General features: G+C 44.7%; 1 protein-coding gene across 4 annotated transcripts in view; it reads left to right on the top strand.

Moving 5' to 3' along the window:
• The window catches only part of CTNNA3 (catenin alpha 3), a 2,257,234-nt gene extending 2,244,478 nt beyond the window's left edge, over positions 1 to 12,756 (top strand). For all 4 annotated transcript variants that reach the window (XM_029609715.1, XM_029609716.1, XM_029609718.1 and 1 more), the window contains one exon: positions 11,826 to 12,756. In XM_029609715.1, coding sequence (XP_029465575.1) covers positions 11,826 to 12,113 — 288 coding nt within the window. In that variant the 3' untranslated portion in view covers positions 12,114 to 12,756. The remainder of the gene's footprint in view (positions 1 to 11,825) is intronic.
• The last annotated feature ends 1,426 nt before the right edge of the window (positions 12,757 to 14,182 follow it).

A 14,182-nucleotide genomic window follows, 5' to 3' on the forward strand; every position in this document is an offset into this window, starting at 1 on the left:
CCTCTGATTTTGCTTGTATATCCCAGCCTCTTCGACGGATCTTTTGATCTTCAGCAGAGGCCCACCTAAGACCTGCTGGCCCCAGCACTCAAAGGCTCAACCCGAGGAGAATGTGGGCTGGTATAGGTGAAGCTCCAACTAGGCCTCTGCCTCATCCAACTATACCTGCTGATGGTGGGGACCTGCGGGAATCCATCCTGCAACTACACCTTGATCCAAGGATTCACGCCCACAACAGACAAAATATCATAGCTTTATAAGACTGACATGGTGCTATAAAGACTGGTATCAATGATAACATAGCTATATTTTTTAACTATTATGCTACATTTTACTCATCTTTTGAGCCTGATGAACAGCTTCATGAGAATTTTTTAAGGGTATTCACTCAGCACAGATAATGGATGAGCAAAAGTTGATATTGTATTCTCCTATAGGGCTTCCAGAAATTAATCTTGCTATTCAGATGCTGGAATTGTATAAGACCACTGGTATTGATGGGTTGAGTTCTATAAAATCTTGCATGGTTAGTTGATGAACCCTTATTACATAATTATATTTCTTTATTGAGCAGGGGTACTTTCATCTTTGATGATAATCAAGTGCTGATTACAGTGAAGAGGAAGGACTTTGCTTACCCTGAATCCTATCTATCTATAACTTTGCTCAATGCAGACATTATTTATTTATTGAATTTATATATGGTCATTCTGTGAACAATCATAACGGTTTACAAAGAATATTATTGTAAAATAATAAAATCAAAAATTTACAATAAAATAAATTATAAATACATTAAAAGGGATAGAAATAAAACAAAGCTAATAATTAGAATAAAATATATTATACAAAATCATAAAATAACAGAGAAACAGAGAAAAGGAAATAGAGTCTCTATCATCAGTATTCGATTAGCATCATACTCCTTAATAATGTTCTCTCTCCAATGGTTTCCTATTTAATCAGATCTTTCAAAAGCCTGTTTAAAAAGCAATGTTTTCAAGTTTTTCTTAAAAATCAGAAAGTCTCTTTACAACCTTAATTCTGAGGGTAGAGAGTTCCATAGTTTGGGTCCAGCGATTGAAATAGCTTTCTCTCTCACCTCACTCAAATGTGCAGTTCATAACGAGGGATTAGCTAAAAGGCCTTTGTTCACAGATCTCAAATTTCTTTGGAGAATGTAAAGATGTAGGGATGCATTCAACCATTCTGTTTTGTCATTACTGATAAATTTGTGGCTACCACATTGGCAAGGTGTTTAAATACCATAATTCACACATTAGTGAGTTCAGATCAAGCTGGCTTTGTGCAATTTCAGTTTGGGGTTGTTAATGTCCGCAGGCTCATACTGGCTTTATGGTCTCCCCAGAAAGAAAATGAATAGGATACGGTCATCAGTATGGATGCTGAAAAAGGCTTTGATAAAGTCCAGTGGTCTTATATGTTTTGGCTATTTGAAGCATATGAATTACAAGGTTCTTTTCCACAATGGATAAAATTCTTATATGCTAGGCCTCAACATAATTTGTCATAAATGGCCAGGTTTCTTCTCTTTTTGCATTACATATAGTAACATAGTAGCAGACAAAGACTAAATGGTCCATCCAGTCTATCCAGCAAGTTTATTATTGAAGTAACGGCCGCTCTGTGCAAGTTACTCCATGTTTCTGTTAAGTGTAGTAACTGTAGCTCCATGCAGATTACTTCCAAACCTTATATTAGGGTAGCAGTATTGACAATCAAAACCAACCACTGTGAAATCCATATCAAAATTACTGCTATCAACATTTTTACAGGGTGAGAATCCTTCTTGATAATTCAGTCAATACTGCTTGAATGTGCTATGCTTTTGGACTTTGCAGGAGATGTAGTCCTGCACTTTTTCCTTAATGACTGCATATCAGTACCCCAGACCATAAAAGTCAGGGCCCTGACTTTTTCCTCTGTGCTGTCAAAGCAGAGAGCGATGTTGTAGTTGCATCAAAATCATGAATGTTAATTGGTTATGGGCCGGATTTTAATACCTATGCGCGGGCGTAGATTTGTGCACGCAACCCTGCGTGCACAAATCTACGCCCGATTTTATAACATGCGTGCACAGCCGCATGCATGTTATAAAATCCGGGGTCGGCACATGCAAGGGGGTGCACACTTGTACACCTTGCGCGTGCCGATCCCTAGGGGAGCCCCGATGGCTTTCCCTGTTCCCTCTGAGGCCGCTCCGAAATCGGAGATCGAATTGGGCAGGATGGCGGGACCATTTGCGGACCCCCCGTTCGCGGAGATGATGTTGTCACCGTTGGCAGTAGTGCCCAAGAAGGAACCGGGGGAGTTTCGGTTGATACAAAACCTCTCCTTCCCGACGGGGTCCTCGGTGAACGATGGCCTCCCAGCGGAGGCGTGCACCGTTCAATACACGTCATTCGACGAGGCCGTGGCGTTGGTCAGGCGCTGCGGGGGAGGGGCCCTAATGGCTAAGGCGGATATTAAGTCGGCCTTTCGGCTGCTCCCCGTACACCCTGACAATTTTCCCATATTAGGTTTCCAATTTCGGGGTTCGTACTTTTTTGACAAGTGCATGCCTATGGGGTGTTCGGTCTCCTGCGCTTACTTTGAAATGTTTAGTAGTTTTTTGCAATGGGTCTTACAAAAAAGGGCAGGGACCGGTAATGTGGCACATTATCTGGACGATTTTCTATTCGTGGGCCCGGCTGGCACGGACACATGCCAAAAAACACTGGCAGCATTCCAGGCGATGGCGGCTGATTTCGGAGTCCCGCTAGCAGGGGAAAAAACTGAGGGCCCAGCTACGACCCTATCATTCTTAGGGATCGAACTAGACACGCAGGCTATGACGTCGCGGCTGCCGCTCGAGAAGTTAAACAAATTGCGGGCTAGGCTCAGACAGGCACTGGCCAGCAAGAAGACGACTTTGGTCGGCTTACAATCCTTAATCGGGAGTTTGAACTTCGCATGCCGGGTCATCCCGATGGGTAGGGCCTTTCTGAGGCGGCTGGCGGATGCAATGAAAGGGGTCAGGCGGCCGCAACACCGTATCAGAATCACGAGCCCAATTCGAAAGGAAGTGGCTATGTGGCTGGAATTCCTGGACAATTTTAACGGGGTATCCATGTGGCAGGAGGAGGCGAGGTCAAGCCTGGACCTAGATATACACACGGATGCATCGGGCGGATGGGGCTTTGGGGCATACTGCCAGGGCGCATGGTGTGCAGCACCGTGGCCAGAGGAGTGGAGGCAGAGCGGGCTAGTAAAAAACATAACATTCTTAGAGTTATTCCCGATCCTGGTGGCCATTATGATCTGGGCACATAGGCTGTCCAACAAAAAGATCATTTTCTGGTCGGATAACATGGCCGTGGTGACCGTGATTAACAGGCAGGCGGCCCGTTGCTCTAAGGTGGCCGCGTTGTTGAGGGAAGTGGTCCTACAGGGCTTGCGAACGAACATGACAATCAGGGCTAAACATGTACCGGGCATCCATAATCAGGTGGCAGATGCTTTATCTAGGGCTAAGTGGGATCTCTTTCGTCAACAGGTGCCGGAGGCGGAAGCGGAAGGAGTTCCAATACCAAAACAATTATGGCAGATTGGAATGATACGGAATGGGGGTTGCTGAGGTCATCGGTGGCCCCAGCAACTTGGAAGGCATACTGCAAAGGGTTTTCTAGTGTACAAACATTCTTGCAAGGGCAGGGATGGCAAGGGGGGCGTATAGAGGGCAGGCTCATAGAGAGGTTCGTGGCATGGGCAAAGGAGGAAGGGATGTCCAGAGGATCGACAGTGAATCAACTGGCAGGCTTTGCATTCTTTGCAAAAGCGCAGGGCTTAGGTGACCCCATGGATAACTTCATGGTTAAGAAGCTGTTAGCCGGCTGGGCCAGAAGCACTGTATGGAAGGGGGACAAGAGGCGGCCAATAACCCATGAGATATTGGTGAGCCTATGGCACGCGGTAGCTCAGGTAGCGTCGGAGGGATTCGAAGTGATTTTGTTTAGAGCCGCTTTCTGCACGGCTTTCTTTGCAGCCTTACGGGTCAGTGAATTGGTGGCGGCATCCAAAACGGATGAAGGAAACGATGGTATACTTTATGCCAACGTCGCAGTCCAGGAACAGGGCATTACCATAAGGGTGCATAAATCTAAAACGGATCAGAGGGCAAAGGGGGTGGACATAAGGCTAGCAAGGGTGCCATCACAGGTGACCTGCCCGGCACAAAACATGGAAAATTACTTGCAAATCAGACCACGGGGGGGCGCCCACCTATTAAGCCATAAGGATGGGGTGCCGTTAACCAAATTTCAGTTTGCGGCAGTACTGCGGAGGGTAGTGGAAAGCGTGGGTTTGAACCCGGAGGAATTCAGTACGCATTCCTTTAGAATTGGGGCCGCCACTAGTGCGGCGCAGGCGGGCCTGCCCATGGAGGTGATCCGAAGGATAGGCAGGTGGAGATCAGCAGCAGCGAATAGGTACGTGAGACAGGGAGGGGTTGAGAATGGTCAGTAACGAAAGAATTCATATCTCGCCCGCAGGTCCATTCTCCCGGAGGAAGGTAGTATGGTTGGTAGGACACTCGTTCGTGCACTGGGCGGCTCGGCGGGCTCGGGAGAGACCATACGGCACGCACCTGGGATTAGCACCGCGGGGAGTTGGTGTAACCTGGATGGGAATCCGAGGCATGAAATGGGGTCGATTGATCCCGGAATTACGGAGCAGCTTACGCGCGAGGCAAAAGCCGGATGTCATAGTTATTCATTTGGGAGGCAACGACTTGGGGGAACTTATAGCAAAACAGTTGATTGATGGTATAAAAAGGGATTTGGAAGCAATAAGGGAGATGGCCCAGGGAACAACCATAGTATGGTCGGAGATCATACCCAGGCTGAAATGGCAGGGCGACAAGCTATGGTGCAGAGGGCGCAAGAAGGTGAACAGGCAGATTGAAGTCTGGGCCCCGAAGGTGGGCATGGCAACGATTCGGCACGACTGGGCAGACGAGCCATGCATAGGTCTGTATAGACCGGACCTGATACACCTATCGGATGTCGGGTATGACCTGTTCAACAATGCGATACAAGAGGCGCTGGAGCATGCGCTGAATGAGGTTGGGCCGCAGTAGGGGAATTGGGGGGACCCATGGGGTTTTTGGGGGGCCCGAGTTAGGGGGGGGCCAGGAGGGGCCCGGAGGACACGGTGGACAAACCGTGGTCACAGGTGAAAGAAAGTGCGTAGAGGTGGGCGTGGGCTGCCCGGGCGATGGCCCCATGGCTTGGACATGGCGGGGGGCCGGTCAGAGCGTATGGCGGACTGGCTAAAATGGCGGACGCCGGTACGAAGCCCGGTATGGTAATATTTGACGAACGCACTAATACTCGGGTACCGAAATTTTGGTTTTATATTAATAATTAATAAAAGCTGCGGCCTATTTTCACCAATACTGGAGTATGTGTGTTTAATGGATGGTGGTAAGGTAAAGGGGGAGGGGGGAGAGAGCACGGCGGTGCAAGCTGCCACTGTTATAAAGGACCGACAAGCGCCTGCGGGGAGGGCCCCCTTAACAGGGCGCTTGCCGGCAGAGCGACTGCCCCCCCCCACTACCCCCCCCCACCCGCGGAGTCGTCCTACCTCGGCGGCCGGGTGGAGGGGGCGGGCTGGAAGCAACGCTGCGAGGGAGGGAGCGCCGGAGCCGGCCGGAGGCCTCGCGGGCCGGCGCATCGAGGGCGATGACGTCATCGCGCTGCGGCGCGGTGACGTCATCGGGTGGGCGGGCGCATGCGCGCGAATCCTGGCCCGGGGTCTCGCGGGACTTCGGGCGCGAATTCGGGCCCGAGATCTCGCGAGACCTCGGGACTTAAAGGCAGGGCGAGCGCCGGACCAGGCCCTTTTTCGCTGGCCGGCGCTCGCGTTTCCACCCACCCACCCAACTAAGAGCAAGAGAGGGGGGACGAGGGACATTAAGAAGGAGATAGTCAGAAGATAATGTTAGCAAGAGAATTGCCAAATGTACAATTGTCGCAGTAATCAGGGTTGGCGGGGGTACCCGAGTTAGGGGGGGGCCAGGAGGGGCCCGGAGGACACGGTGGACAAACCGTGGTCACAGGTGAAAGAAAGTGCGTAGAGGTGGGCGTGGGCTGCCCGGGCGATGGCCCCATGGCTTGGACATGGCGGGGGGCCGGTCAGAGCGTATGGCGGACTGGCTAAAATGGCGGACGCCGGTACGAAGCCCGGTATGGTAATATTTGACGAACGCACTAATACTCGGGTACCGAAATTTTGGTTTTATATTAATAATTAATAAAAGCTGCGGCCTATTTTCACCAATACTGGAGTATGTGTGTTTAATGGATGGTGGTAAGGTAAAGGGGGAGGGGGGAGAGAGCACGGCGGTGCAAGCTGCCACTGTTAAGATTCCATGCTGCTTAATCTACTCTATCACATCCATATAATTATACCATCTTAAGGAGGAAGCTGGGATTCAATATATATTTTGTATTATATCATGTATATATTATATATATATATATATAATATATATAATATTATATCATGTATATAAATTATTATGAGGACGTTTACAAATTACCTTGAGGACTGCTCCTTGCCTCCCTCATATACTCCAATGTATATTATACTCTTTCTTCGTACCCCTTCTCATTTCCTACTCCAAGTTAACACATCCTTGTTATAATGTAACTTTATACTCCTTCAAACTGTCTCTATTTTTTGCTTGGTTATAGTTTCTACTTGTTCGATGTAAACCGAGTTGATTTGATTTGTATCAAGAAAGTCGGTATATAAAAGCCTTTAAATAAATAATAAAATAAATATTTTGCAAATCCAAAGGAGCAGGGCAATGATAGGGCGGTTTCTCAAGCTGATAGGCCCACAATTTTTTGTACGTTTTGAGGTCTTACGGGGAAAATGCTAGGGCACACATTAGCTAGAATCTTTAGTGTGACTGGGGGATTGCCTGAAAGTATGCAGGGAATTCCAAATTAAATCCATGCCTGCACCTTCTTTTCTTGCCCTAACTCTGCCCATTTTATCCATAGCTGAATTGGTGGATTAAATGGGTAGAACAATATTTTAATTAATAAAACATGAGGGAAGAGAAAATTTTACCCATGGGGTGTTACCCAGACAAATCCCTTTGATTATTGTTCTCCCCATGTACAAAAACGATCATATTATTTATTAATTAAAATATTTAGCATTCACCTATATTGGAAAACAATACTAGGTGAATTATAACACATAAAATGTAAATTATGAATGTTGTGCTGATGTGATTATTTTTTTAAAACTGAGATGCTTCTAAATGATTAACTTATAAGGGAATCTTTGCATTTAGAAATTTATCGATACATCATCATGCTTATATTTTTTCCTAGACAATCATAAAATGAAGATGTTGAAAAAAAAAGTGTCAAGTGTGCTTTTGCTAAACTGACTTCTCTATTATTATGCAGAAATGATTTTACAGCCTATATTGTTTTGTATACTGCTACATATGAGCTTCATAAGCTAATTGCAGTTTATTTTAAACTGTATTCCTTTCATCTTTTGCAACTCACATTTGTGCAGTCTATGTACTGTAAATGTTCTGCATTTCAGTGACAGGCAAATAGCTTGCTTAAATCAGAACAAGTAAATACAAATGTTTTTTTATTGGTCTTCCTTATACTACAGAGTAGTTAAATGTGAAAGAAAACTAAGCAATATATAATCTTTATAATGCTCATTTGTACTCTTACATGTCAAAATCATTTTTGTTTGGGCAATAAAACTGTATGAGAACTGACATATTGTCAGGCAATTCCACCTCCCAGTACAAAGGAGGGTAATGAAAATCAAAGGGGCCAATTCACTATTATGACCTAACATTAATAATAATGATTGCATTAACCACCATGGAGTAGATTTTCAAACAACTGCATTAGGTGGTGAAACAACCTCCTTTGAAAATGTATCTGTGCTGACCAGTTAAATTGAACTGCTTAGTTTCACTAGGTACACCAATCTAGCCACTCAAATTCTGCATGGTTCCAGAAGCAGGGTTACGTCAGGGGAATAAAGTAAGCTAGGCATTGCAGAATCTACCTGGCTAGATTTTGGACAAGTGATTTCAACTGCAAACAAGGTTGTGACTAAAATTTAGCATAAGATAGCCTTGAACTGTAGAAGGGTTGGTAATACATATGTTAAATAAATAAATTAATAAAATAAAAAAAAATTAATAGCTAGCTACTTATGCCACTCTTCCCTGTGCTGACAATCAGCCCCTGAGTATAACACAGTTGAAAACCTGTGTTAAATCAAATGCCAGTCTGGTGTGCTAACCCATTTGTTCTACCTCACCAGGCAGAAGAAATCTTATACTTCAAATTTTAATACACCTTTCTGAATGGGGAGGTGGGGGAATGAGCTAGCATGCTCTTTTCCCCAATTTATTTATGTTGAATGCTGTCATGATCACATGCGATCCCTTTAGAACATGACCCCCTAAGGCATGTAAAAATTATCACATATGCATATAAGTAGCATGTACTCACATACATGCTATTTCATAAACCTCAAATTTATGGGCATATTTCTGCTTTTGCATGCATATATATGTATAAAGGAGGCAGTCTAGGGGTATTCTGAGGCTGGACCAACGTTTATACTCACAAGTTTCTATTTTAAAATACACTTATGTATGTAGATTTGCCAACTTACTCGCATAATTTTACACTTGCTAATTAACTTGCATAAGTGATATTAAACATGTTTATTGTGTACTATTGGCTGGATGCGAGGAGTGATTGAACTGGGGGAGTTCAGGCTGAGAACCATGAGGGTCTCGATGACCTGGCAAAGGACTGGGTGAAATGAAGAAGTAATTAGTAAAACTGGTAATTTCACTTACCCATGCATACTGGCCTTTTTGTCACCATCAACCTGCACCATAATGCCTAAATACCCGAAACCCCATTCCTTCCCTCCCTCTCAGCCTTCCCCTGCCCCTGATCCTCCCCCAGACATTTCCAAAGTGATAAAATGATTCCCATTCCCCTCCCCCTAAATTCCATCCCATGCCTCTTAAGGACATCAAAATACCAAAACACCCTTCTTGCTACCCTGCCAGAAGGAGGAGGTAGGCTTACTTTCTGCTGGCTCCAGCAACAGCTTCCAAATTGCACTACATAGTGGCCCTAAGTACTCTGGGGCACAATGCTCAATAGCATACTATAGATTAGAAAAGTCTGCAGTGTACAATGGTATACCATTATTTAAAAGCTTACCCTGGGCAACTTTTCAAATTTAATGAACTTTAATGAGTCCCATGGAATTGTGAAAAATTAGAAGTCATTATCATAATCCCACTATAGGGGTTATTATAATGACCTCTGATTTCCCACAATTCCATTGGCATAACAAGGACTACAAGATGTGACCTTGGCTGCGGAATGATTAGTCCTCAAAGGGAATGAGTTGGGTGAGCATGTGAGGGAATTGTCTGGAGCTGGATTTGGGGATTAGAGTAGAATAAAGGCTTTTTACTTTAAAGAAGAATTTGATAACTGAAAAATGTGATGTATATTTGTTTGTATGTTGATTTTAATGTGTTAATATTTTGTAATTCACATCAATCACAATGTGGAGATAGTGGTCTATAAGAGATGCTAAATAAATAAGTAAAAATAAATAGAGATCAGTTGAGGGAAGAGGAAAATATTGGCTGGGGAATTGAGATGAGATCATCTGTGGAGAAAGTGAGAGGGGGGTCAATTGAGTGTGTATGTGTCTATATGTTTGTGAGAGGGAAAGAGAGAAAAAGTGAAGGATTAGAACCAGTAGCAATTGTGTATTTGAGAAGGCACCAAGGATTGGTAGGTGAGAGAGGGCACCAGGGATGCGAATGAGAGAAAAAATGAACAAGAAATATAGATGTGAGGATGAGAGGATGAGGGGGGCGGGGGGGAGCAGGACAGGAGCTGGAACAGAGATATCATACTTCCTACAATCAAGATCCTCATTTTTCAATCCTGGAATCTTTCTACAATTCCTCAGATTCTAGATTCTCTCCCCATCCCTCCCCCCTCAATCCCAGAATCTCCCTCCCTCTCCCTCCCCCCCAAAAAAAATATTTCCCTCTCTTTTCTCCTCCCGTTCTTGATTTTCCTTCCTTTATTAACCATGTTCTTCCCTCTCTCTCTCTTCATTCCCAATCCATGCTCCTCCCTTCCTCTTTTTCTCTTTCCTGATTTGTCCCTATATCCCTTTCCTGACTTTTCCCTGATCCTCCCTCCCTCCTTTTCCCTCTCCCTTTCCACCCCTATCCCAGATCCCCCATCATCAAAACCCCTTCTTCTCCTCATCTGTCAGATTCTCTGCATTCCCTATATGATACCTGAAATCAAAAATCCCCACACTGCTAAAATCCAAAAAGTCCAAAATAAATTAAAAACAAACAAGATTGGAAACTACTTTGTTTGTATAATATAAAATAAAAGTATATATTTTTTTATTTAATATACAAAATGAATCAACCCTTATGCAAATATGCAGACTTGCCACAGAATTTAAGAGACTTTGCCACAGAATTTTCTAAATCTTGCTGTAGGGACTACATTTGAGCTGCCTCAGGAAGCTGGGGCCTGTGGTTATATTTTATTTTTAAAGCAAAGTGTGAAGAAAACAGAATTGAAACTTGATAATGGCCAATGGAATGTTGAGAGTGGTTTTGTATAATGTGAGGAATTAGCCTGCAAATTTCTAGGGCATTATTTATTATTTCTGTGCTTCTTTTTCCAGGGCAATAACAAAAATATTTTAGGAGCCCGATATTAAAAAATGGCTAAGTAGCACCACTGAAAATCTGGCTACAGTTAACTGCCCAGGAGCCCGACAGACAGCATATAGCTGGATAAGTAGGACTTATCCGGCTGTCTAGCGGCTGCTGAATACCTGGTTATATTCAGCTGTTGCTAGATAGCTGGATAAATGACTTATCTAGCTGGTCAATTGGTGACTTAGGAGGCACTCAATAGCAGATCTAAACTTAGGCCTGGATTTATCAAAATGCACTAAATATTGCATGTGAGAGGAAAAGGGGTGTGTTTATGGTTTAGGTATTAGTGTAGTGTATGTTTTAGGTATTATGTTACCCAGAGTCCATCAAGCTAGGTTGAGAGAACATGCATAAATCTCATCTTTGGCTGAGTTTCTTCACTCCAAAGGTCCTCAAATTTTCACAAGAGAGCACTGTGCTGACCGTACATCTCACTTTGAATGTCAAAGTGGCCCCTAACCCCTACACTAATACCTAAACCATAAAACACATCCCTTTTCCTATTGCATGCAATATTTAGTGCATTTTGATAAATCCAGGCCTTAGCTGGCTAACTTTTTAACCAGAAAAATCAGGGATGAGGAATGGACAGATTGGGGAGGAGTCATGTTGGTTGGATAAATTAACTGGCTAACTTGAAATTCATAGTTAGCCAGCTGATTTATCCAGTCCACTCTGGTCGGGTCAAAGGGCTATCCTAAAGTTATCCAATTATTCATAAAGAGCTAACTTTAAGATAGCTGGGTATATTCAATGTTGTGGTTGCGCCGTTAAATATACAGCACTAGTTAGCCGATTATATGTAACCAGAAAGCTGGCAGAACTGAGCAGTGGCTGAATATGGACCTCTAGAATTCTAAAGAGCAATCAGAAATCTGTATTACAGAGAATATTATTATATCATAATATTTGGTTCCTGTTTAGCATTACATGTCTCCTATAATTACATTTTCTTTTTCTTCTCTTTTTATAGTTAGATAGTGTCACATCTTTAATCCAGGCTGCCAAAAACCTGATGAATACTGTGGTGCAGACAGTGAAGATGTCCTATATTTCCTCAACCAAGGTTATCCGAATTCACAGCCCAACTCTCCCCCAATACCCTGTTGTGATGTGGAGAATGAAGGCTCCTGAAAAGAAACCCCTTATTAAAAGAGATAAGCCAGAAGAAGTCTCTGAGACTGTCAGAAAGGGCCCAGAAAATAAGAAGATTCACCCTGTGAAAGTTATGTGTGAATTCAAAGGCAGAGAAGTCTATTAAAATGCAGCTACTCTGCAACTGCAAGGCAAATTTAAGATTTGAAAAATCTACTAATTTCACGTCCTAATGTGTTATCACTTGTTGTTCTATAATAGAAGCATCCAGTTCTTTAAGCTGCATTATTCATGATCACAAAAAAATAATTTACAGTCATTTGATAATTAACAGACATATTTTTCACTAATTTTTTCTTAGAATCTAGATTTGTCACTAGTTTTGTTATTGAGCCAGATATACCAAAGGGGTTTATTTTTCCCCTTTTTTTTTGCCTATGGAAAAATGATTACTACTCTAGGTGCATTGTGTGATTTTATATTGAGCCTAAACAATTACAAAATAAACTATTGTAATACTAAATCAGTATCTGTAACTATGATGGCACTTTAGATGTAAGCCTATGTTACCTTAGAATACAAAAAGAAACTATAAATTTCTGTCTATACTTTTAAGGGGTCATTTTTCAAAGATTTACTCTGGGGCAGAGTGCCTACAATTTGAATATAAGGGCAAAGTAGCCTCTGGGGCGGATTTTTAATGCACTGCGCGTGTAAATCCGGGAGGATTTACGCGCGCAGGGCCCTCGCGCGCCGGCGCGCCTATTTTGCATAGGCCGCCGGCGCGCGCAGAGCCCCGGGACGCGCGTAAGTCCCGGGGTTTTTTAAAAGGGCCGAGAGGGGGCGTGTCAGGGGCGTGGCTGAACGACGCGGCATTTCGGGGGTGTGACGTGGCGTTTTGGGGGCAGCGACGTGGGCGTAGTTTTGGCCCGGGGGTGTTCTGGGGGCATGGCCGCAGCCTCCGGACCAGCCCCCGGGACCGGAACACGAACGGGGCAGCTGGCCGACGCGCGCAGATTTATGTCTGCTTTTCGCAGGCGTAAATCGTGCGATAAAGATAAGGGGGGGGGTTTAGATAGGGCCGGGGGGGTGGGTTAGGTAGGGGAAGGGAGGGGAAGGTGGGGGGAGGGCGAAGGAAAGTTCCCTACGAGGCCGCTCCGAAATCGGAGCGGCTTTGCAGGGAACAGGCAGCGCGCGCTGGGCTCGGCGCGCGCAGGTTGCACAAATGTGCACCCCCTTGCGCGCGCCGACCCCGGATTTTATAAGATATGCACGGCTACGCACGTATCTTATAAAATCCAGCGTACTTTTGTTTGCGCCTGGTGCGCAAACAAAAGTACGCGATCGAGCAATTTTTTAAAATCTACCCGATAGTGCGCAGTGAGTAAATGTTGAGAAGCTTGGGAGTATGCGCATACAGTCACTGCTACACAGAAAATCATACACGTTCAAAGGGGGTGCTTTGAAGGCATTCCATGCTGAAGTTTGGAACTACATGTTCATGTACATACATCAAACATGCTTGCTTGGTTTTACACCTGCTAATCAAGTCACAGATATTAAATCTGACTCAATTTTGTCAAAAGTTTTGGGTGGGAAGATCTGGTTGAGGGTATGGGTGAACTGTTGGAGAGTATGTATGACTTGGTAAAGGTCTGGATCAACTGATGGAGGTTTTGGTATACTAGTGCTTGGAATGATTAGACAAGTATTTTCATAAGTGAAATACATGTATCATCAGCCAACTTTATAAAATTCCTCCTTCCACTTAAAAACTTAGGATTATAGGGCCAGATTTTAAAAGCTCTACACGCGTCGGGCCTATTTTCAAAAGGCCCTGCGACGTGTGTAAAGCCCCAGGATGCGACTAAGTCCTTGGGCTTTACTAAAGGGGTGGTCCAGGGGTGGGGAGGTCTGGGGGTGGGGCGGGGGGTGGGGGCAGGGGCAGGGGCAGAGGCCTCAGACACAGCGGCCGTGCCGGGGATCGCGCACCGGCAGTCGGCCGGCGCACGCAACTTACTTCAGCCCCAGGGCTGAAGAAAGTTTTAAAATAGAAGTTAAAAAAAGAAAAAGGTAGGGGGGAAAGGGCGGGGGAGGTAGGGGAAGGGAAGGTGGGGTGGGGGGTAGGGAAGTTTCCTCCGATGCCGCTCCAATTTCAGAGCGGCCTGGGAGGGAACAGGGGAAGGCAGCCCGGCCAGGGGCAGGCTCGTCATGCGCAAGGTGAACAAATGTGCA

The sequence above is a fragment of the Rhinatrema bivittatum genome, chromosome 7 (genome assembly GCF_901001135.1).
Source record: "Rhinatrema bivittatum chromosome 7, aRhiBiv1.1, whole genome shotgun sequence".
In the NCBI taxonomy this organism is placed as follows: domain Eukaryota; kingdom Metazoa; phylum Chordata; class Amphibia; order Gymnophiona; family Rhinatrematidae; genus Rhinatrema; species Rhinatrema bivittatum.